The sequence below is a fragment of the Nomascus leucogenys genome, chromosome X (assembly GCF_006542625.1).
Source record: "Nomascus leucogenys isolate Asia chromosome X, Asia_NLE_v1, whole genome shotgun sequence".
NCBI classification, from domain to species: domain Eukaryota; kingdom Metazoa; phylum Chordata; class Mammalia; order Primates; family Hylobatidae; genus Nomascus; species Nomascus leucogenys.
Genome location: NC_044406.1, coordinates 66,248,357 through 66,272,902, shown reverse-complemented (window position 1 = coordinate 66,272,902; position 24,546 = coordinate 66,248,357). Strand labels below are relative to the sequence as shown.

General features: G+C 37.2%; 1 protein-coding gene across 2 annotated transcripts in view; it reads left to right on the top strand.

Moving 5' to 3' along the window:
- ABCB7 (ATP binding cassette subfamily B member 7) overlaps positions 1 to 24,546 on the top strand; it is a 110,829-nt gene that overhangs the window by 37,322 nt on the left and 48,961 nt on the right. Inside the window, exons 2-3 of one of the 2 annotated variants that reach the window (XM_030806393.1) lie at positions 9,223 to 9,303; positions 11,084 to 11,170. In XM_030806393.1, the coding sequence (XP_030662253.1) occupies positions 9,223 to 9,303; positions 11,084 to 11,170 (168 nt within the window). The remainder of the gene's footprint in view (positions 1 to 9,222; positions 9,304 to 11,083; positions 11,171 to 24,546) is intronic. The other variant, XM_030806392.1, reaches the window with a different exon arrangement.

The window sequence follows — 24,546 nt, the reverse complement described above, 5'->3', positions numbered from 1 at the left end:
ATATGTGTTTACTATATTGTTTTTTGATCCTTTTATATACCTGAAATATTTAATAATTTTAACAATGCTTTTTTAGTACCAGAAGTTCAGTTTGAATGTGAATATTAAAAAATTGTTTACCTTGATCTAGGACATTGCTGGACCCTTGGGAAAAAATAAAGATAAATTTAAACAAATATTTACTTTGAATACCCATGCTTAAGGGAAAAACATGATTTGATTAGAGATGGATAAAGAGGTAGCTGGAAATTCTGAAGGGGTTTCATGGGTACTTTTAAGGGCTTAAATTTGATGTAAGTTGTCTTTATTTTGCACAATATGATTTCAGAATATATGATTTTGCTGTTAATTTAAGGGTATTACCAAGATTTATCTTTTACCTAGCAGCCATATATGGGCATGGTTTTGAGAGTGAAGAAAGAAAATAGTCATTTACTTGAGATAACTAGGCAAGTTGTGAAAGGCAAAGAAGGTTAAATTGCATTTGCATGTGCAAACATGGGCAAGATCTTGCTTTGATGTGCAGTTACTTGAACTAGGGGCTGGTGAAAAACATGAAAATGGGGGAGTAAATCTTGTTAGAACTTCCGAATATGGAGAAAGGCAGTGAGGACAATGTAGTGGAGTTAAGTCCTGGAAGGACATCATTGACAGTGCATGGCTTGGTTACCGTGTTGAAGAGATTTGAGAATCCGTGGTATGGGGTGAAAGATTGGGTTCAGCAAGACAGTATGCAAATAGCCATTGGTATTTTTGAAATGGTCATAGCTAATATATAAGGTGTATAGAAATGACTTTTATATTTATAAACATATATAAGCAGAGGCCGGGCGCAGTGGCTCACACCTGTAATCCCAGCACTTTGGGAGGCCAAGGCAGGCAGATCACGAGGTCAGGAGATCGAGACCATCCTGGCTAACACGGTGAAACCCCGTCTCTACTAAAAATACAAAAAAATTAGCCGGGCATGGTGGCATGTGCCTGTAGTCCCAGCTACTCAGGACTCTGAGGCAGGAGAATTGCTTGAACCCAGGAGGCGGAGGTTGCTGTGAGCTGAGATCGTGCCACTGCACTCCAGCCTGGGAGACAGAGTGAGACTCTGTCTCAAAAAAACAAAACAAAACAAAAACATATGTAAGCAGAAATCAGCTACTGTTTATTGCATTTTAAAAAACAATTGAGCCGATTTTATCAATAATTTGGTTACTTTTTTGTGTATAGGGATTGGTTTTGGGTTGATTTGGTTTTTGGTATTTTGCAGTATACAACGTTGATTTTTTTTTTTTTTTGTAGGTTGACACATTATTCCAGCTGTACAACCCACTTATGGCTTAGGGAAAGCTTAAGTATTACTTATCCTTTTGTTACTGGAAAGGGGTCCTGATCCAGACCCCAAGTGAGGGTTCTTGGATCTCACGCAAGAAAGAATTTGGGGTGAGTCCTTAGAGAAAAGGGAAAGCAAGTTTATTAAGAAAGTAAAGGATTTTTTGTCCTTGCGATAGTTTGCTGAGAATGATGGTTTCCAGCTTCATCCATGTCCCTACAAAGGACATGAACTCATCATTTTTATTATGCTGAGCACATGTACCCTAAAACTTAAAGTATAAAAAAAGAAAGAAAGTAAAGGAATAAAAGAATGGCTATTCCATAGGCGGGGCAGCAGCATGAGCTGCTGCTCGCCCATTTTTATGGTTATTTCTTGATTATATGCTAAACAAGAGATGGATTATTCACACCTCCCCTTTTTAGACCATACAGGGTAACTTCCTGATGTTGGATGGCATTTGTAAACTGTCATGGCGCTGGTGGGTGTGTAGCAGTGAGGGTGACCAGAGGTTACTCTTGTCGCCATCTTGGTTTTGGTGGATTTTAGCTGGCTTCTTTACTGCAACCTGTTTTATCATCTATGTCTTTATGACCTGTATCTTGTGCTGACCTCTTATCTCATCCTGTGACTTAGAATACCTTAACTGTCTGGGAATTTAGCCCAGCAGGTCTCTGCCTTATTTTACCAAGCCCTTACTCAAGATGGAGTTGCTCTGGTTCAAATGCCTCTGACATTTCCCCCCTCCCTTTTATAAGAGAACCCTTAATCCTAAGGATTGCAGAAGGATGAAGATCCATCTGATGCAATTTCTTCAGGCTGAATAGGGATGATGATCTTCCTGCCTGTGAGGGTCTCTTGTATTCAGGGTAGAGAGGAGCTCAGTCAGAAAGCATCAGTATGTTGAGGGCCATTCATTACTCTTGAGTTCTGACAAAAGACGATATCTGGAAGATTAATAAGTGTTTAATTTCAGATTGAGTAAACTTATTCTGCATTCCTGCACAAAGAGTACAACAACAATATATTCCACAACAGTAAAGCAAAATAAGCAAAATTATCCCAAGTTAAGTAAATTAGAAGGCTTTCAATGAACTGTGCAACTCTTGGAACCAAGCTGATGTGGGGTTGCTAGCTGATTCCAGTGTGTCCAGAATAGAATACTGATCTTGATTTTTGTATTACCCGTCCCTCTTGTTTCTTCTGAGCAGCACCCAGAGATCACTGGTTGGCTCACAGGAACAAGCAGTCAGTCTAAATTGCAGAAAACACTCTAAAACAACTGTTGAGGCTAGAATATAACAAGTGTACCATAGTTCTTGAAACATAATTTTTTCTCTCTCCAGTCTCCGATTTTTACTAAAGATAAATCACGGTAAGACTGATTTGCTTTATTATACTTGGCCTGATTATTTGTATAATGTCCAACAAGAAATTTTTTTTACATAGACTTTTTTTTTTTTTGAGACAGAGTCTTGCTCTGTCGCCTAGGCTGCAGTGCAGTGGCATGATCTTGGCTCATTGCAACCTCTGCCTCCTGGGTTCAAGTGATTCTCCTGCCTCAGCCACCAGAGTAGCTGGGATTACAGGCACATGCCACCATACCTGGCTAATTTTTGTATTTTTATTAGAGACGGAGTTTTGCTGTGTTGGCCAGTCTGGTCTCAAACTCCTGACCTCAAGTGATCCGCCCGCCTCAGCCTCTCAAAGTGCTGGGATTACAGGTGTGAGCCACCATGCCCAGCCTACATAGGCTTTTTAAATTGGCTTTGATGGAACTCTGCTTCATAAAGAATCTTAGAGAAGACTTTTTTAAAGCTGAACCCAGTCATGGGTTTGTACCCTCAAATGCCTATCAGTTGATTAAATTCCTTTTCTCTTGAGGTCCCAAGATAATCTGGGGCCCCTGGGCCTGTCAGAAAGCGACATTCTTTACTTACCATAGGTTAGGAACCCTGCACAGGAACTGTGTAGACAAGGTATGAGGCCAGTTTTCCCAGGGGGCTTTTATTGACTCTGTAAGTCAAGTTAGATTTCTTAAAGGAAAGCACGCCATTCCAGTCAAAGCCTTGGTAAAATAACCAGTTTCTCCGATTGTGTCCTGTTGCAAAATAAAACAGTTTATTTATTTATTTATTTATTTATTTATTTTTGAGATGGAGTCTCACTCTGTCGCCCAGGCTGGAGTGCAGTGGCGTGATCTCGGCAACCTCCACCTCCCAGGTTCAAGTGATTCTCCTGCCTCAGCCTCCCAAGTAGCTCGGATTACAGGCACCCAGCACCACACCCGGCTAATTATTGCATTTTTAGTAGAGACAGGGTTTCACCATTAGCCAGGCTGGTCTTGAACTCCTGACCTCAAGTGATCCGCCTGCCTTGGCCCCCCAAAGTGCTGGGATTACAGGCGTGAGCCACCATGCCCAGCCAAGAAAACAGTTTCTTATTGCACTTATTCAAATTACTATATTTCCATAAATTAAGAGTACTCACAAGTAGTTTCCAAATTTTGGAAAAATCAGGTAGAGAGAAACATATATGCTCCAAATTTTGTTTACAGGAGTATATTTTACTCAATTGCTACAAGCTAGAAATAGCTTGAAAGTTTTCTGGACTCTGAAAAATAAAGGATCAGCAACATTTTAAGCAAAGTAAAAAAGATTACTTCAGGCTTGTATTAGTTCAATACATTCAGTCAACTCCTATTCTGTTTGATATTCGTAAACATTTTAGCTTTCCATGAGAGTCCTAAAAGTTTTTTTCTCTATTCTAATTTCATAATCTCCAAAGTTATCAGACACCTGCATTTAAGAACACCTGTCAAAGTCCTATAGCTGACTATAAACCACCTTTTTAAGAGGATCAGAACAAGACAACAATTGTCTGTGGATATTAAAAAGTCTTAGGACAGCCACTATTCAAGGAAATTTTGGTTATTTCTGTGGCGTACAATTGTACATGATAATTATAACTATTAATAACATACACGAAGTTACATCAGGATTATAGGAGTTTTACATAATTTTGGAGCAGATATCAGTAGCATATTTATATAAATACAGCCCAAAGAAAGTCAAATACTATTTCATATTTGACAATGCTTCCTGTATGATTTTTATACTAAATGAGCCAAATTTCACCATTGCATTTGTGCATTATTGATGTCAAACCCAATTCCTAACAAAACCTTATAGACATATCTACCCAATTTTAATGTTTGACCATAAGGTAAGATTCTCATAAACCTTTTATAACCCTTTACAAAAATTTTTGTTAAACAGTAGATAAGTACTCTAAGAAAAACCTGTTGTACTTTTATTCCAGTGTTCAATTTACGGAAAAACCGAATAATACCCCCTTTAACTTTAGCCAGTATGTCACACATACAATTTTTTTTACAGGATTAATTTTTCACAAACCTTCCACAACTTGCTCAGACTTTCAGCTTTATCGTAACTTAAAACAATCCTTTAACCCTTTAATCTAGGCAGAAAAATCCTTATTTCCACGCCTTCTTGTAATCTTTTACCAAAAACTCATTTCACTTTCTTTGCACACCTTGCATGTAACTGTTTCTATTTCCCAAAGATTACTTAAGTCATGTGAACTAAAAGTCATTACACTTTTTACTTTTCTGATAAAATGTTTGATCTAAACTCTTGTTATTATTAAACCAATTAATCAAAGCTCTTTTAGATATAAGCATCATACACACAACAAACATAAATACACAGACAGAAGATCCTGTAGCTGTAAGGTTCTTCATTCGCCAGTTTTTAAGTTTCTCTTTAAAGCCTGAAGTTTCTAGGGCCTAATAAGCAGGCACAGCTGGAAGGCAAAACAGATCTCCAGAAATTAAGGGTCCCATTTTTATAGCAGATCCTGGATCCCAAAAAGAGGGAATCAGCTCATCCCCATGGGAGTGTTATCTCTCAGTGGGGGATGGGGACATCTTGATACTTCCTAGGTGGCTAAGAGCATGCTTCTCTGATCCAAACCTGCAGAGCTATTTCCCCATAACTGCCATTAGCTGTCCCCAAAAGTATATTTCCTATTTAGTTATTACACACCAAAGTTCTCTCATAATGCAAATTAATTTCTGTCACAACCCCCAAAAGTAAAAAATATCAGATAATGGAATGCAAAATACAACAGAGCTTTAGATTTTGAGAGGAATCTATCTACCTTTTATTCCTGAAGTTTCATGAGGAAAACAGGTTTATTCTAAAACGGGATCTGTGGCACTTCTTCTTTTTTCCTAAGGAGTCCCAGGCTGTTAGAACTTGAATATCTGCTTTTAATTAAGCTGACTTTTAATCATAGTGCTCTTTAAAAAGAAAAGGCCTTTTAAATTTCTTATTATCAGACTTTAGCCGGCTGATATTTCTGGCTTTTAAACTTTACCGAAAGTAACTCCACAGGTGCTCAGAGAAAGGAAAAATTCAAGAAAGGCACACAGTTAACAAACCAGAAAGTGGTCATTCCCAAAGCCAGGAATTGAATCCTGCACCCAGGCTGCCATTGTGATGGCAGAGACCAAAAGAAAGCACTGCCACGTGGTTACAAGGTCAAGCTCCCAAGGACGTGACTGACCAGTTTGCTGGGCTGTCTTGAACAATAGGCTTATGGGATCCTAAGCCCATGTTCTATCTTAAGGTACTCCTCTTTATGACAGAATGATACAGAAAGACAAATTCATAGCACAAAGTATAACAGATTCACTACAGCTTAAGACTAGCTTCACAAATCCTTTTTCCAATTAATCAGAATTTTACAGAGGAGCGAAACAGTGATTTTTACCATTCATTCAACCAGTTCGCACAGAGAGAGAAAGGAAAGGAAAGGGAGAAAAGTGTTGCCTCCATTGGGAGGGGAAGGCAAAGAGCTCAGGGAGGCCGGAGAAAGACCCACCCATTGCAGCGACACTGAAGAGTTCAGGTGGCCACTTGCCAGTAGCGAAGGGATTTTTTCCAGCAGTCCCATCAGCTCTCAAGTTTCCCCTTTTGGGGAGGAAAAAAGTCCCCATATCCCATGGTCCTGTACATGCCTAATCCTGTCATCCATAGCCATCAGCAAAAAGTGCAAGACAGATTAATCCAAAGAGAGTAGCAGTTAACATCCCATAGTGCCAAACCTGTTCTCAGCTGAGAGAGACTTTACTGAGAGGGGCCTCTAACCCCCTAAATCTTAGGAAGGACCCTAACCTTCCTAAGTTGGGCCTCGAACCTCAAGCATCCTTGCTTTTTATTGAGAGGAGCCTTTAACCCTGTCTTAGGAGACACTCTAACACTCCTAAGCTGGGCCTCTAACCAATCCCATTCTTTACCTGCGTATATGCACCCGACCTACCCAAAGTCAGCCAATTGGTGTGCGCAGGTGATTTTCCTTTGGGTCAGGGGTCTCTTTAGTATAGTCCCTTCGGTGGTCTCCAGAAAGATACTACTGGACCTCACCACTTACCCAAAGTTAGCCTTTAGGTCGAGGGTTTCCTCAGTATTGTCTCTTCTGTGGTTGCCAGAAAGATGTTACTGGAAAGGGGTCCTGATCCAGATCCCAAGAGAGGGTTCTTGGATCTCATGCAAGAAAGAATTCAGGGCAAGTCCTTAGAGAAAAGGGAAAGCAAGTTTATTAAGAAAGTAAAGGAATAAAAGAATGGCTACTCTGTAGGCAGAGCAGACTTTTATGGTTATTTCTTGATTATGTGCTAAGCAAGCACATAATCAAGGTGGATTATTCTTGCCTCCCCTTTTTAGACCATATAGGGTAACTTCCTGATGTCTCCATGGTATTTGTAAACTATCATGGTGCTTGTGGGAGTGTACTAGTGAGGATGACCCAAGATTACTCTTGTCGCTATCTTGGTTTTGGTGGGTTTTAGCCAGCTTCTTTATTATACAACCTGTTTTACCAGCCAGGTCTTTATGACCTGTATTTTGTGCCGACCTCCTAGCTCATCCTGTGACTTAGAATGCCTTAACCACCTGGAAATGTAGCCCAGCACATCTCAGCCTTATTTTACTAAGCCCCTACTCAAGATGGAGTTACTCTGGTTCAAATGCCTCTGATACTTTGGGAGACACTTGACCTGAGAAGCAAATTTTTTCCTCACTAAATTGTTGGTAGATTTCAAAAAGGTGTGTGTCCATTTTGCAGATGTCCATGTGGTATTTCACATGGAGAGATTCTTTATTCTGCCTTCTTTCAGCTCCACTTTTGAAATGTTACCAAGGATAAAGTGGCCTCAAGGAAACTTTGATTGGAGTTGCAAACTAAAGAGTATCTGAGACAGGTCTCAATTTACTGGTTTATTTTGCTAAGGTTAAGGGCCATGGCACATGACACAACCTCAGGAGGTCCTGAGAACATGTGTCCAAATCGGTTTGGTTATAGCTTGTGTTTATACAATGGGGGCGGGGGGCAGGGGGTGGTGCAACTTCCAGGTCATAGGTTGAAAGAGTTAAGCCCTGCCTGAAGAGGCAGCATAAAGAATTCAGCATAAAGAAATGCTTGAGTTTGAACAGGGGCTTGTGGAATCCAAGGTTCTTCTCATGTAGATGAAGCTTTCAGGTCACAAGCTTCAGAGATAAAAGATGGTGAATGTCTCTTATCAGACCTTAAAAGGTGTCAGACTTTCCAGAAAAGACTTAGTAAGGGAAGGAGATTCTCTATAGAATGCAAATTTCCCCCACAAGAGACAGATTTGTAGGGCCATTTCAGAATATGTCAAAGAAATATATTTTGGGATAAAATACTTTGATTTCCTTCAGGGCCTGTTAATCTGTCATATGATACTATAGCAGTCAGGTCGGAATTTGGCATGTCATTGCCACAAATTCTGCTTTGTCAGTCTTAAGATCGCTGTTTTAATGTTAATGCTGGTCAGTTGTTTCTGAACTCCAAAGGGAAGAGGGTATATTGAGGCATGTCTAATTCTGCCCCCGCCCCGCCCCCCCCCCCCCCCCCCGCCCACACACACACAAACAACCAGCATCATGGCCTGAACTAGACTTCTAGGTTTCTTTGGGGTCCCCTTGGCCAGGAGGGGGGCCATTCAGTTGGTTGGGGGACTTAGTAGCATTTTACTTTTGGCTTACAGAGTCCATCATCTGGTTACATAGAATTGTTTGTCAAAACTGATCTTGTGACCAGTATATAAATTTAGCATTCCGATTAAGACTAAAGAAGGCACAGAAACAAGATGTGGAGCATAATAAAATGCAGTAAAGAGAGAACAAAAGAGAAGTATTTGAAAAGAGCATAAAAGCCATTTAAGAAAGAAATTGGGTTGAAGACTTTAGGGGATTTAAGAAGCAAAGACCAAAAAAGAAAAAAGAAAAGAAACAGAAACCAGAAAGAAAGGGGATGACAAGAAAGTACAATTTGACATTTATAATAAGTAATACAATTTACTTCATACCTGGACCACAAATTTTATTTTTGTCTTTTTGTTATTTTATTTATTTATTTTTGAGACAGAGTCTCGCTCTGTTGCCAGGCTGGAGTGCAGTGGCGCGATCTCGGCTCACTGCAACCTCCACCTCCTGGGTTGAAGCGATTCTCCTGCTTCAACCTCCTGAGTAGCTGGGACTACAGGCGCACACCACCACGCCCAGCTAATTTTTATATTTTTGGTAGAGACGGGGTTTCACCGTGTTGGCCGGGATGGTCTCGATCTCCAGACCTCGTGATCCGCCCGCCTTGGCCTCCCAAAGTGCCGGGATTATAGGCGTGAGCCACCAGGCCCGGCCTATTTTTTGCCTTTTTAGGCATACGTTAAAAGCATAATCATCTCTCCAATATGGCTATGGTTTTAATTTTCTGTATATTTATGAACAAAGGAAATAATCTTTGAATATTAAGTGTCCACTCTGAAACTTCCCCCTACATTTTTTCCTTGTCAGCAGATCCCAGAGTCATTAAAAAGTATCACATGGCAGAGATTTGGAAATGGCAATTCAGGACAGTTCTTAGATGCTGCAAAGGTAAGATTGAGCAAACACGTCTACATATAGCTAGGAAAAACCTGTAAGCCCTTGGAGCATTTCCCAATTTATACTACATATTTTACATCTCCCTTTTTGTGTTTTCCTAAATGCCGACAAGATGAATAAGAAGGTATGTTTCTGCTTCTGGAAATGCAGAGAGAAGTCTTGATGCTTTCTACCCCTGGAAAAATCTATCTGAATCTCTTGAATCAGTGCCAACTAAAGTAATATTTTCAGAAAGCTTTTATAAATGTAATAGCAACTTGTTGACACTTAAATTTATCCTGTTAATTTATATCTGATATGTGAAATGCTTTATGTTTTTTAATGTTACCAATGTTCAGATAGTAGAAATACCAAGGGATTCTAAGCTTATTAGAGCCCATGAGGTAGGTAGTGCTGAGTTTACATGTTGATGAGGTTATTTTTCATTGCTAATATAAGTGAAAGACATCTTTAAAAATTCTCAGTGCTTTAAAATGAGACCCATAAATCTCCGTGACAGAAAAGACTAGAAAATTAGAAGACAGTCTAAATTCTGGGTATTTTGTTTATTTTTTCTTTCTGATTAATAATTATTTGCCATTAAGATATAAGGCATTGTTCTAATTTATGCAGAGGCTGTAGAAATGAATTATATCTTCCATTATTAAAGTGTTAAGGGGAAAATGTGCTTAGTCTTCTTATTGTCTATGATACCACTAAGTTTATTTCTATTTTAGTCTTTTGTTTTGTTGAAGACCTCACTATCTTGTGTGATATTCACCAGACCCCTTGATAAAACTTGTTGTTCAATCTTTTAGAGGAAAAATGGCACAAAGAGACATTGTCAGACCAAGAATTACCTTTTGATGTTTTCCTTTTACGAAGTGCTTTGAGATTATTGATCCAAAAATCAATATCCTGTTTATGGCAATCACTTTTTCTATCTCAACTGGTGAGAGCAAGAAGGCACTTTTTGCTTTTTGTAATTCCATTTTCATAGCTTGGCCCAGAGCTGATATTGTTATGCTATGTATGATATTGATACACATTTGTGTTTGTAAAGAACTGTGCCGTTGTTCATTAATTATTGATTATTATAGCTACTGAAAAATCATCTAATCCAACAAGTATTGAAACTTACCGTGCCCGTGTGTAAGATACTGTGGTATGTTCCATGGGAGATACAAAGATAAAAGACACTGTCTCTGATCTTCAGAAATTTATCATGTAATAAGAAAGGCAAAACAGTGTATGCAAATGACTACAATATAGGCATAAGACAGACTATGAGATATTAAAAAATACCTTGTTTCTAAATGTATATATGAGCCAGTACAACAAGAAAAAGAATCAGTTGTTTAAAATCAACTGTATTAACTATAAAAAAGAAATGTATAAACAAGGAAAGCAAATGAGATATAAATTAACTGTATATTATACTTGCTTGACAATAATGGAATAAGAGATTATCAGCACTATAGTAGTGAATGACACTGGGAAAGCCAGTATAAGTCAAGTAGAAATGTAAAACAGGTTAAATCCTTTCAACATGAGTTTCAAAAGCTATTTAGAGAAAGTGACTTCAGTATGAGTTTGTTGTATCTTAATATTTTTCATATAAATTTAGCTATAAGTTAATTGTAGAGGTGTTTTGCTTTACTATGCCAGACTAAATACTATACCTGTGAATTTGTTTTGGAAACATTCATTAGATTAGACTGTTTAAGCCAGATTTTGAAACATCTGAAATTCTGTAATAGCTAACAGACTGCTTGGTATCATCTTCAATTAGGCTCTCCAGGTATGGCCACTGATAGAAAAGAGGACATGCTGGCATGGTCATGCAGGAGGAGGACTCCACACAGACCCAAAAGAAGGGGTAAGAGCCAGTAACAAGTAACTGGAAATTCTTGATGATTGTCCTTGCACAGAAGATATATGTATTTAAGATTATAATATTCTAGAATATTTTAATTGACTCATCTAACTGCATGTTCTCTAATGAAAAAAAATCATATTAATTGACCATAGTTTATAGATGATATTTTCTCGGACTTAAAGATTTATGATTGACTAAAAAAGAAAAGTTATTTATCCACCTAAATGTTTTAGTTCTTTAAAATAGCATCATTTGAGGTTGTTATGTAATCTAGCCTTATAATAAGTAAGCAAATTAGATTTAGCACCTAAAACAATTTGTGTGTGTGCGTCTGCTTCAAGGTTAACATTTCCCCTTCTATACACTTAGAGAAATCCTAGAAAAACCCTAGCTTCATGGTAAATCCTCTACCTGATCCACCTAGTTATCCATATTCTTTATGATTATTATTATCATTATACAGACATGCTAAGCAGTAGCGCTGTTGAAATAGAAAGACTTGCACTATGTATTTTTTCTCAGTAAGTGAAAAATGTCATTGGAATACTGTTATACAGTATTACATCTGGCCCTTTTTCTCTGAGCTTGCCTTTATTTTCTTCCTCTGGCTTGACCCAATCAGTATATACATGTTATTTCTAAGTAGAAATGATATTTTCAGGGTTGGTGGTCAAGTGAACAAATTTTATGTAAAAGTACTCTTTAAATTGTAAAGAGAGAAGTAAATGTTAATTATTTTATTGATAGAAAGTGATTAGCAGGAAACAGTTTTCAGTGCTTTTTTCCATTCTTTGATTCCTAGTACAGTTCTTTCAAGGAACTCAAAACACTTCACATTTCATGTTTCTGTCCCATTTTTGTACATTATCCTTCATAGCTGATTTTTAAAACAGCAAAGTATCATAAAATAAAATTTTTAAATATTAATCCAAATAGTGAGATTTGTTTATCCATGCATTAGTCTTTGGTATATTTGCCAGTTTTCAGGATCATCTGTCACCAAGGCCTCTTAAGGATAGTTGCTAATAATATTCTAAACACAACCAAAAACATGTTGACTTAATAAAGGAGAAGCAGCTACTTCTTTTAGGCTCAAGCAGTATAAACTTCAAGACAGTTTCTTTCTGCTCCAGTAAAATAAAGCAACACTCATTGTAATACTTTATAGTTAGTCTGTAGCCCTTTGTTTGTTTTCCCTTGCCATCTTTGTATTAGTTTAGTCTTTTTATCGAAATGGAAACATAGAATCATATAGATTGGAGACCATATCAGAAAAGAAATAGTGTGGAGTTGTAGTTATGAGCTTGAGCTCTGGAGCCAGACTGCCTGGATTTGAATTGTGGCTCCATCACTTGCTAGTAGAATGACCTTGAGCTAGTTACTTAATCTCTGTGTGCTTCAGTTTCATCATCTGTAAAATGGAGATGATAATTTTGAAGGAGATTTAAATGAGTTAACTCCTCACACCACGTTAAAGCTCTTAAATAGTGCTTGACACATAGTAAGTGCTCAATAAATTTTAGCTACTGTTGTTATAATGTGAGATTGTAAGGCCTGTCCTCTACCATAATCCATTTATTTAAAAAGTATATATTGAATACCTTCTTTGTGCTAAACTCTGTGTTAAGTACTGGAGATATACAAGACAAAATCTCTGCTATCTAGAAACTTAACAACATGGCAGAATATGTAAACTGCCATGTAGAAGTTTTATCACTGTGACAGATAATGGATTTTACCTTATAACCAACTGAAATCTGTAGTGCTTTACTTTTTGTGTGCTTGTTTATAGAGAAGGGATCTGTCTATGTTGCCCAAGCTGCTCTCGAACTCCTGGGCCCAAGCGATCCTCCCACCTTATCCTCCCAGAGTAGCTGGGACTACGAGTGTACACCACCAAACCCAGCTTTGCTTCGCTTTTTATTCATTTACATGTGTGTGTTCTTAACAGCTAACAATCAGTATTAATAATGCTGCTTGGAAGTTATTTAAATCATCCATTTATATAGCATGGGATCATAAAGGGTTTGTGAAAAAGGAGTGGTAATTTCAGTATTTGAAAACTCCAGTTTTTAAAGTAGATGAATTAAGGAATTGTTTTATAATAGAGTCCCCAGATTTTTAAAGGATTTTGGAGCTTTATTCTTGCATTTAAATTTTTATTTATATGCCGCTTTGAAGAGGCATCTGCTAGTAAATTTAGTTAGCCATGTACTCTTAATAAGGACCCAAATAATGAAGAACTTAATGAAAGGATTCTTTCTGAGATTTTGCTTGACATACTCTTTTTTATGTTAGAAACACATTCTTATTGATTGGACACAGTCAGAAGCTAGTAGTTTTTAAAGAGAAATTTTCACTTAAGCAATTGGAGAGCTTGATGTAATCAGAAGAAGTGAAACAGTAACTTGGAATATTAAAAATTGGTATTAAAACTTGGAGTAACTTGGAGGATTAAAAATTGGAAGGTTGGGAAGAGGCTTGTTAAAATGAGTGGACACATTAGACCAGTGGGCAAGCATACCTGGATGACATGGTGAGGCTATATTCCAGCTCTGATTTCATACATAATCAAGTAGCCTTATGATCTTCATTTGATTTCTAAAATTGTCTTTCCTTTGGGATAGAAAATTCATTGACTGGCCAACTTGAATATCAGTCTGGCGGGTAGTTCTTTTTATTGTAAATTATTAAATGGACTGTAAAATACAAATCCATCTAATATGTAGCATAATCCATTTAAGGAAAGGGTCTAATCACCACCGAATAAGTTCTTCACTGAACTTTCAGACCAACAAAGCTCGGAAAACAAACCCTAAAGTATAATGTAACAAAAATTGTAAAGCCTTTCCTGACAACTCATACATATTTTCTTCTCTTATCCCAAATTCACTATATGTATCTCTCCAACAACACAATAAAAATTTTCCAGTTGCACCCTGGATTTTTTAGACATCGACTGAACTCGCTAGTTTTTGACCTTCTTTTTATAAATGCATTGTTATCTTTAATAGTACTGAAGTGGTTTTTTCCTTTTATTGCAGTTGTTGGGTTGAGGAGACAGTTCTTTTCTCTGAATAGTTTGCTCATCCCTGAAATTATGGACACTTCCAAATTTTCTTCTAGATTGGTTCTTTAGGGAGAAAACATTCAGCCTATAGCTCATATTTTTACAAAACAGCATTCCAATTTTTTTTTATGTTTTTTAGTTCCTCACTACAAGTTTTGTCCCCAAGTAGTTTCTTTCAAAATCAGTCCCTTGATTCTATGAGGTATTACATTTCTTGCTTTTAGAATTTAGGAATGTCTGTAAAACCAGAATTCTTAGAGAAATTCCTCATTGGCTAAGGAAAAGGTGATTCTTCTACCTTTATCAAAAGATCATTTTGTTTTCTTACTCTTCATTTTCTTATCAAGGGCCACTGGGCTTCACTCCCTTGAAAAGAACAAGCTGTGGGTAGAAAAATAGGCTGTTGCTTCAGTGCTTGACCTTTCCTGGCGAGAAATAGAAACTTACCCACCTGAGAAACAGAACATGTATTCAATTTATTAATATACAGTTATCTTTAATATCTGAAAATTCTACCAAATGAGCTGCTCCAGCTGTTTTGGTTTTTTATTCTCATACCTTGTCTACATCGTTATTAGGTATAGCTGTTCACTTGTAGTACATTCGGCCATGAGGCAGTACTTCTCTTCCTCAGCTCACACTGTCAAATTGAGCACTGTCAATTCATAAGAAGTATAATTTGTGGCTTTCCAGTTACACCCTACTGAGTTCCGTACTTCCAGTTTTATTTGTGTACTTATTTATTTATGTATTTGTTTTTGACCCACCATACTATGATTGTGCTATTTCATTGTATAGATGTTCTTTTCATTACTTCTTACCTGTCCAGCCTCATGAAGCTTATGAAGCTGTATGTTAACACCAAATAAGTAAATATTTAAAAATCTGTCAAAAGTTGTGGTGATTTAATTAATTATTAGGTATTGCCTCTAGGATATTAATATGAATTTCCCATCATGTGTTTGAAAATAGATAATTAATGGAATAAGTATTTAGTGAGTATTTCTGATATCAGTCAAGTTTCTTTTTCTTCTGATTTTTTTCTCTTGGGCCACCTCGTTTTTGGTTGCTTTCAGCTTCTCTTAGCCCTCTGTCATTTCCGAACTTTTTCTTCTAAACTCATTTCTGAAAAAAAAGTAAATAAAATTTTGTTACTATTCCAAGATCTTAGTGACTCTATCTGAATTTATTTCTGTTACCATTGTGGGTTTTTTTTTTCTGAATCTAATTGCTTCCTTTAACTATGACTATCTAATTCCAATATATAGTTAAGATTTTCTAAAAACTTTAATTCCTCATACTAATAGAGTACTAGTTTTACAGTGCAATGGGGCTTTAGATTTGAGGCATGTTGTATATTCTGATAGCAGAGGAGGGACAGGTTCTCATCGAGGATCTGCTGTAACCACTCCCTGGCTACTGCCTATGTTCGGTAAGTCTCTGGGACTATGCAGTCAGCAGGTGGCAAAGCCAGCCAGGCCCACATTCTTTGTCAGCCAGGCCCACGCTCCTCCTCTCTGGGTGGCAAGTTCCCCCAGGTCTTGCGTGGGTCCAGAAGTGCTGTCTGTGAGTCAGGAACTAGGGTCAAAAACCTTAGAAGTCTGCCAGGTGTTCTGTTATACTGAGGCTGAGCCGGCATTCATACCACGGGATGCAGTCCTTCCCACTCCTCTCCCGTTGCCAAAGTCAGAGGAGCCTCACTCTGTAGCCACAGCCACCACAGGTCACGGGGAGTACTGCCAGACTACCCCCAATGTCCCCTTAAGGCCCAAGGGCTCTTCAGTCAGCCTGTGGTAAATGCTGCCTGGCCAGAGACTCACCCTTCAGGGCAGTGGGCCCCCTTCTGGCCCAGAGCAGGTCTAGAGATGCTGTCCAAGAGTCAAATCCTATAATCCGGTACCATCAAGTGCCTGCTTGGTGCTATACCCCTCTGTGGCTGTGCTGGTACCTAAGGTGCAAGACAAAGTTCTCTTCACTTTCCCCCCTGCTTTTCTCAAGCAGAAGGAGCTTCGCACCTAGCCACCACGGGTGGCAATGTACCGAGTCTCACCTGAAGCCAGCAATTCTCAGAGGCTCACCTTTGATGTAGTAACTGTGTATCACTTCTGGTTATTCAGGGCCCAAGGGCTCTTCAGTTAGCAGATGATGAATGTTGGTAGGACTGGGTCCTTCCCTTCAAGGCCGTGGATTCCCTTGTGGCCTAGGGCATGTCTAGAAATGGGTCCAGGAGCTAGGGCCTGGAATGGGGCCCTCACGACTCTGACAGTTGCCCTATCCTGTTGTTGCTTAGCTGATATCCAAGATACAAGACAAAGTCCTCCCCACTCTTCCCTCTCCTCACATGGAAGGAAGGGATCTGTTTGGGAGCAGTGGCTGTACAACCTGGGGTGAGGGGAGAGCAATGCCAGCACTCCCTTAGCCACCCCAGCTGGTGTCTCAGTAGGTTGTGTACCCCTCGCCCTCAGCCCACCATCTCTGGGCCCAGTTCAGTACTGGGACTCACCTATTAGTTACAGTCTTTATGGCTTAGACTGCCTTTCAAGCTTATTTAGAACACAAAGCACTTTAGCCTGCAGGGGCAGGGTTTATGAGATCGATTACTCCCTTCTGGCTAGGGCTGGTTTAAATGCTTCCTCTGCCGGCGGGCATCAGCTGAGTTTCGTCCTGTTTCTGGTTTTCCTTTCTGCTCTGACAGGACAGCACTGAGTTCAGCACCTCACAGTTGCGGTGCTCTCCCGCTTCCAGCACCCAGAGATGCTCTCCACACCACACCACTGCTTCTGCGGTGTTGGGGAGGGGTGGTGTCAGCAATTCAGGACTGTTTTTTCTATCTCTTCAGTGACTCAGCAATACGGCGTTAAAATCAGGTACTATGAGGGCTCACCTGATTTTTGGTTCTTATGAAGGTGTTTTTTCTGTGTAGATAGTTGTTAAATTGGTGTCCTTGAAGGGAGGGGGGATGATTGATGGAGCCTTAGAGTCCACCATCGTGCTCTGCGTCCTTTGATGATACTCTATACCACATATTCTTTATTCACTCATCCGTTGATGGACATTTAGGTTGATTCCATTACTTTGCTAGTATGAATTGTGCTGTGGTAAACATATGAGTGCAGGTGTCTTTTTTATAAGATTTGTTTCCCTTTAGGAAGATACCCAGGAATAGGATCACTGGATTGAATGGTGGTTTTATTTTTAGCTCTTTGAGAAATCTCCATACTGTTTTCCATAGCGGTTGTACTAATTTCCATTACTACCAACAGTGTATAAGCATTCCCTTTTCTCTACATCCTCACTAACATCTGTTGTTTTTTAATTATTTAATAATAGCCATTCTGACTGGTGTAAGATGGTATCTCATTGTGGTTTTAGTTTGGATTTCTTTGATGATTATTGATGTTGAACATTTTTTCATGTTTCTTGGCTGCTTATATGTCTTCTTTTGAAAACTATCTGTTCATGTCTTTTGCTCACTTTTTGGTGGAGTTACTTGTTTTTTTCTTGTTGAGTTCTTTGAGTTCCTTTTAGATCCTGGATATTAGTTCTTTGTTGGGTGCATAGTTTGCAGATATTTTCTCCCATTCTGTAGGTTTTCTATTTAATCTGTTAATTATTTATTTTGCTGTATAGAATCTTTTTCATTTGAGTTCCATTTGTCTATTTTTGCTTTTGTTATCTGTGCTTTTGCAGTCTTAGTCATAAATTCTTTACCTAGGCCAATGTCTAGAAAAGTTTTTTCTAGGTTTTCTTCTAGGCTTTTTATAGTTAGATCTTAGTTAATTTTTGTTTTGAGTGAGATATGGGTCCAGTGTCATTATTCTGTATCTGACTATCTGATTTTCCCAGCAGTATTTATTGAATAGATTGTCCTTTCCCCAGTATATACTTTTGTCAACTTTGTCAAAGATCTTTTAGTTGTACATATGTGGCTTTCTTTCTGATTGATCTATGTGTGTATTTTTATGCCAGTACAGGCTGTTTTGGTTATTGTAGCCTTGTAGTATAATTTGAAGTCAGATAATGTGGTACCTCTTGCTTTATTCTTTTTGCTTAGGATTGCTTTGGGTATTCTGGCTCTTTTTTTGGTTCAATATGAATTTTAGAACGGTTTTTTCTAATTCTGTGAAAAATGGCATTAGTAGTTTGATAGGAATAGTGTTGAATCTGTAAATTCTTTCAATCCTTGAGTTTGTTTTTCCGTTTGTGTCATCTGTGACTTCCTTCATCAGTGTTTTATAGTTCTTCTTGTAGAGATCTTTCAACTCATGGGCTAAATGTATTTCTAGATATTTTATTTTCTTGTAGTTATTGTAAATGAGATTGAGCTCTTGATTGGTTCTCTGCTTGTTATTGATGTATAGAAATGCTCATTTTTGTACATTGATTTTGTATCCTGAACTTTACTGAAGTTATTTATCAAATCTAGGACCCTTTTGGAGGACCCTTTTGGAGGAGTTTTCTAGGTGTTAAGATCAAAAAGAGATAATTTGACTTCCTCTTTTCCAGTTTGGATGCTTTTTATTTGTTTCTCTTCTCTGATTGCTGTAGCTAGGACTCCCAATAAGATGTTGAATAGGAGTGGTTGAAAGCAGGCATCCTTGTTCTATTCTCGTTCTCAGGAGTGTTTTCAAGTTTTCCCCATTCAGTGTGGTGTTGGCTCTGGGTTTGCCATATGTGGCTTTGCTTATTTTGAGGTGTATTTTTTCTATGTCTAGTTTATTGAAGGTTTTTATTGGATTTTATTGAATGCTTTTTCTGCATCTATTGAGATGATCATATGGTTTTTGTTTTTAATTCTGTTTATGTAGTGAATCACATTTATTGATTTGCGTATATTCTTGCATCCCTGGAATAAAACCCACTTGGTCATGGTATATTATCCTTTTCTTGTGCTGTTGGATTTGGTTTACTGATACTTTGTTGAGGATTTTTACATCTGTGTTCATCAGGGATATTGGCCTGTAGTTTTTTGTTTTGTTTTGGGTTGTTTCCTTGCCTGGTTTTGGTTTTAGGGTAATGCTGCCCTTGTAGAATGAGTTACGGAGGATTCCCTCTTCCTGAAATGTTTTGGAACAGTTTCAGTAGGATTAGTGCCAGTTATTTATATGTCTTATGGAATTTGTGAATCTGCCTGGTTCTGGGATTTTTGGGTTTGTTTGTTTCGAGGTTTTTTATTACTGATTCAATTTCAGAACCCTTTGTTGGTGGGTTCTGTATTTCTGTTTTTTTCCTCATTCAATCTTGGGAGGTTGTACATTTCCAGAAATTTATCTATTTCCTCTAGGTTTTCTAGTTTGTATGCATAGAAGTGCTCATAGTAGTCTCTGATGATATTTTGTATTTCTGTGGTATCAGTTGTAACATCTCCTTTTCCATTTCTGATTACGCATATTTGAATCTTATATTTTGTTCTTGGTTAATCTAGCTAGTGGTCTTTCAGCTTTATTTATCTTTTCAAAGAATCAATCTTTTATTTGTCAATAGACACAGGAAGAGCAATTTGATAAAATTCAAAATCTCTTCATAATAAAAACTTTCAGCACAGTAGGCATAGAAAAACTCAACATAATAAATGCCATATATGACTTACCCACAGCTAACAACATACCGAATAGGGAAAAGTTGAAAGCCTCTTCCACAAAAAAAAAAAAAAAAAACTGTAACAAGACAGGGATGCCTGTTTTCACTACTCCTATTCAACATGGTACTGGAAGTCCTAGCCAGAGCAATCAGGCAAGAGAAACAAATAAAAGACATCCAAATTGGGAAATAAGTCAGATTGTCCCTCTTAGTTGATATGATTTTATATCTAGAAAAGAACTAAAGACTTCACCAATGAAACTGTTACATCTGATAAATAAATTTGGTAAAGTTACAGGACACAAAATCAACATACAAAAATCAGTAGTCTTTCTATATGCCAATGGTGAAATCGCTAAGAAAAAAATGAAGAAGGCAATCCCACTTACAATAGCTACCAAAAAAAATACTCAGGATTAAATCTAACCAAGGAGGTGAAAGATCTCTACAAGGAAAGCTATAACATCATTTTTCACAGAAATAGAAAAAAGAATTCCAAAATTTGTATGGAACCAAAAAAAGAGCCCATATAGCCAGAGCAATCCTGAGCAAAAAGAACAAAGCTAGAGACATCACACTACCTGACTTCAAAATATAACGCTATAGTAACAAAAATGGCATGGTATTGGTATAAAAACATACATAGACCAATAGAGCAGAATAGGGAATCCAAATATAAATCCATGTATTCATAGCCAACTGATTTTCGACAAAGGCATCAAGAACATATGTGGGAAAAGGACACTCTCTTTAATAAATTGTGCTGGCAAAATTGGAGTCCGTATATAGAAGAATGAAACTGAATCCCTGTCTCTCACCATGTATAAAAATCAACTCAAGATGGATTAAAGACTTAAATGTAAGACTTGAATCTGTAAAACTACTGGAAGAAAAAATAGGGAAAATACTTTAGGACATTGGTCTATGCAAAGATTTTGTGGTGAAGACCTGAAAAGCAGATAACAAAACCAAAAATAGACAGCTGGGACTATATTAAGCTTAAAAGCTTCTACACAGCAAAAGGAACAACAGAGTGAAGAGACAACCTGTTAAATGGGAGAAAATATTTTCAAACTATTCATCCAGCAAGAGACTAATATTCAGAATATACAAGGAACTCAACTCAATAATAAAAAAAAATCAATTTAAAGAGACATTTCTCAAAAGAAGACATATTGATGGCCAACAAGTATGTGGAAAAATGTTCAACATCACTAATCACCAGGGAAATGCAAATCAAGACCACATGAGATATCCTCTTCCCTCAGTTATAATGGCTGTTAATAAAAAGACAAAAAATAACACATTGGTGAGGATGCAGAGAAAAGGAAGCTCTTATCCACTGTTGGTGGGAATGTAAATTAGTACAGCCACTATGAAAAACAGTATGGAGATTTCTCAAAAAACTAAAACTAGAACTACCATGTGATCCAGCCATCCCACTACTGGATATTTACCCAAAGGAGAGGTAATCAGTATATCAAAAGGATACCTGCATGTTGTATGTTGATTGCAGCACTTTTCACAATAGCTGATATGGAATCAATCTAAGTGTCCATCAATGGGAAGTTCGATAATATAAATACGGAATACTCTTAGTCTATAAAAAAGTGAAATCCTGTCATTTGCAGCGACATGGATGGAACTGGAGGTTAGTATGTTAAGTGAAATAAGTCAGGCACAGAAAGACAAATATTACATGTTATCTAAGAAAGTTGATCTTATAGAGGTAGAGAATAGAGTGATAGATATCAGAGCCTGGGAAGGGTGTGTGGTTAGGAGTAGGGGATAGAGGGAGATTGGTCAATGGGTACAAACCTACAGTTACATAAAAGGTGTAAGTTTTAATGTTTGATAGCAGAGCAGGGTGACTGTAGTTAGCGATAATATCTATTTCAAAGTATCTGGAAGAGAGAACTTGAAATGTTCCCAACACATAGAAATGATAAATACTCATGGAGGTAGATACCCCAAATACTCTGATTTGATCACTACATATTCTGTACATTCAACAAAATCTCACGTGTACCCCATAAATTGTAAAATATTATAAATCAATAAAAACTGTGCCTCGGACTCTGAAATGCCTCTTTGGTTTGGTCTCCACTTAAAAAAATGCATTATTTTTCAAACTTCATAGTTTATGGAAACTAATGGAATTCATGTACTTTACAGCTTAATGGACTCATAATGCATGATTACATAACTTCAGAACCCATTTTGTTAAATGAAGTGGTGACATTTTATGCACTATTAAGCCAACTAGAATAATTTTCTTGCTCTTAGCCATAACTTCACTGTGTCCTTATTGAAAAAATTCTGGGGTGTGTTGTAGAAGGTTTTGATAGAAGAGAGTGTTTCTAAAGATACATGAAAGCAGGGCCTTTTTCCATTATTCCATCAAGAAAAGTAAGATAGACAAAACTCATGAAATGGGAAAGTGGTTGAAATGCCCTAGTTTGTGTTATAATGCTTTAAATTATATTTATTTCATAATAGTTCTATTGGGAAAGGGAATTTTTAAAATTACTGCCTTAAAAGGCCCTACCAGTTATAAGAGCATGTATATGTGTGTGTATAAAATAAAACATTAAGAACTATACTTTCAGCATTTCATATTTTTGTCATCTTATGTATTTAAAGCAGTTCAGGAAGATAACCCTTGTGTTTTTACAATATGAACAACTTTATTTCTAATACTCTTTATGCGATACACTGCCTAAAAGACTAGAAAAGTAGTTTGCTGAGTCCTAGAGGGATAACTATAATATAAAACTAACCTGTATTATATAAGGTACTGTCCTGGGCCTTGACAGTACCTTATATAATACAGGTTAGTTTTATATTATATGTTGACAATTTCCCCCCATTACTTGCTTTGCAAATCTACTTGAAATTATATAACTTCCCTCCCTAACTCCTGCTGAATATATGTGAATTATAAAAAGTAGAAGCTAGCCAACAACAACAACAAAAGGCCATAAAAAAGTATCAATGATTCCACCCACTCACAGCTACTGTTATTGACACTTTTGGTGTAAACTCCTACATGTATCACATTTTTTCCCACAAAAATATTTTTTTCACTCTGCTTTTCTTCATTTAACATATTCCTCTGTCACTACATATATTTCTGAATGGCTGCATTTTGTTGTATGTGTTCACTCTGTTTACACTGTTCTCCAACATGTATCATTTAGGCTGTTTCCAATTTTGTTTCTATTAAAACAGAATTGGCATAAACAACCTTGTAGCTAAATTTTCATTCCTTTATTCAACAAATATTCATTAGGTACCTATTGTGTGTCAGTCGCTGTATTTGGCTTTGAGTTACAACAGTAAGCACTACTGTTAGAGTGATTACCCATGTGGAATGTGCAGGAGAGCGGATATTAACCAAATAATTGTACTGCTGTTTATGTAGTTTATAACTGAAATGGATACTGTGAAAGAAAGGAATAATGTACTGTGCGAGAATAAGGCAAAGGACCCTCATGGGCTAGGGAAGGCATTATTGAGGAAATGCTATTTGAGCTTTGGTCAACTAGTTGAAAGAGGTTGAAGGGGCCACAGGGGAAGGTGTTAGAGAGAGAGAGATTATTCCAGACAGAGTAGACATTACTGTGTAAAGTCCCCATGACAGAAGGGATTATGGCATGTTTAAGGAACTAAAAGAAAGGCAGTGTGGCCTAAGCACTGAAAGCAGTGGTATAAAGCATAACTAGAGAGGTATCCAGGGGCCAGATCAAGCAGAGCCTTATAAGCCATGTTACAGATTTTAGTTTTTATCCCAAGAATGATAGGATACTGCTTAAGGGGTTTAAGCTGGAAGGGAAATCTGATTGAAGGGTGAACTTATTAGATAAGGACAAAGTAGATGCAGGGAGATCAGTTAGGAGATTGTTGCAGTGGTTTATGTGATAATTGATGATAGCTTAGATGAGGTTTGTGGTTAGAAATGGAAAGAAATAGATTCAAGAGATTTTTAGGAGATAAAATTGATTCAACTTAGAGCATATTTATAAAAGTTTTTTTTTAGCATAAATTCCCAGAAGTAGAATTATTGACACAAAGGGCAAAATTATTTTAAAAGCTTGTAATATATAGCAAATTGCTCTCCAGAAAGATTATTTCAGTGTATTCTCCATCAACAGTGTATTAGAGTGCTCATTTTCATATGCCCTCAGCAGTAATAAGCAGTATCTTTTTTTTTTTTTACTTTTTTCTTTTTCAGTGTTTTTTGGGTATGTTTTATTCTTTTTAATATCTTTTCCAGAAATCAAGTTATGATTTTAATGTTTAAATGGGGATTGTTTTGCCAATCATAATAATATAGTAGTTTTAGAATATATATGTATTGGTCTACTTACTTTGGTATTAGAAAGTGTGGTTTTTATTCTTAATATTCTGCCTCTAAAGCTGAAAGTAAAGCAAAAGAATTTAATGGGAATGTTGCCTCAGGAACATGGGACAAAGAAAAAATGTGAGATGGATTTAGATCAGATTAAGTATTATTGGAAAATTGCATTTGTGAGGAAATTTTCAGTAACTCAACTTTGTTTGATATAGTCAATTCCAAGCCCTCTGTTTTCCTAAAAGGAGTATTGCAACTCTGCTCTACCATGAGTTTAGACTTGGGACTCCAAAATGTTTTAAATAAAAAACTGACAAATAGCCAAAATGTATATAAATTTTCTACTACAAAAATGGAAATATGGAAATTTTT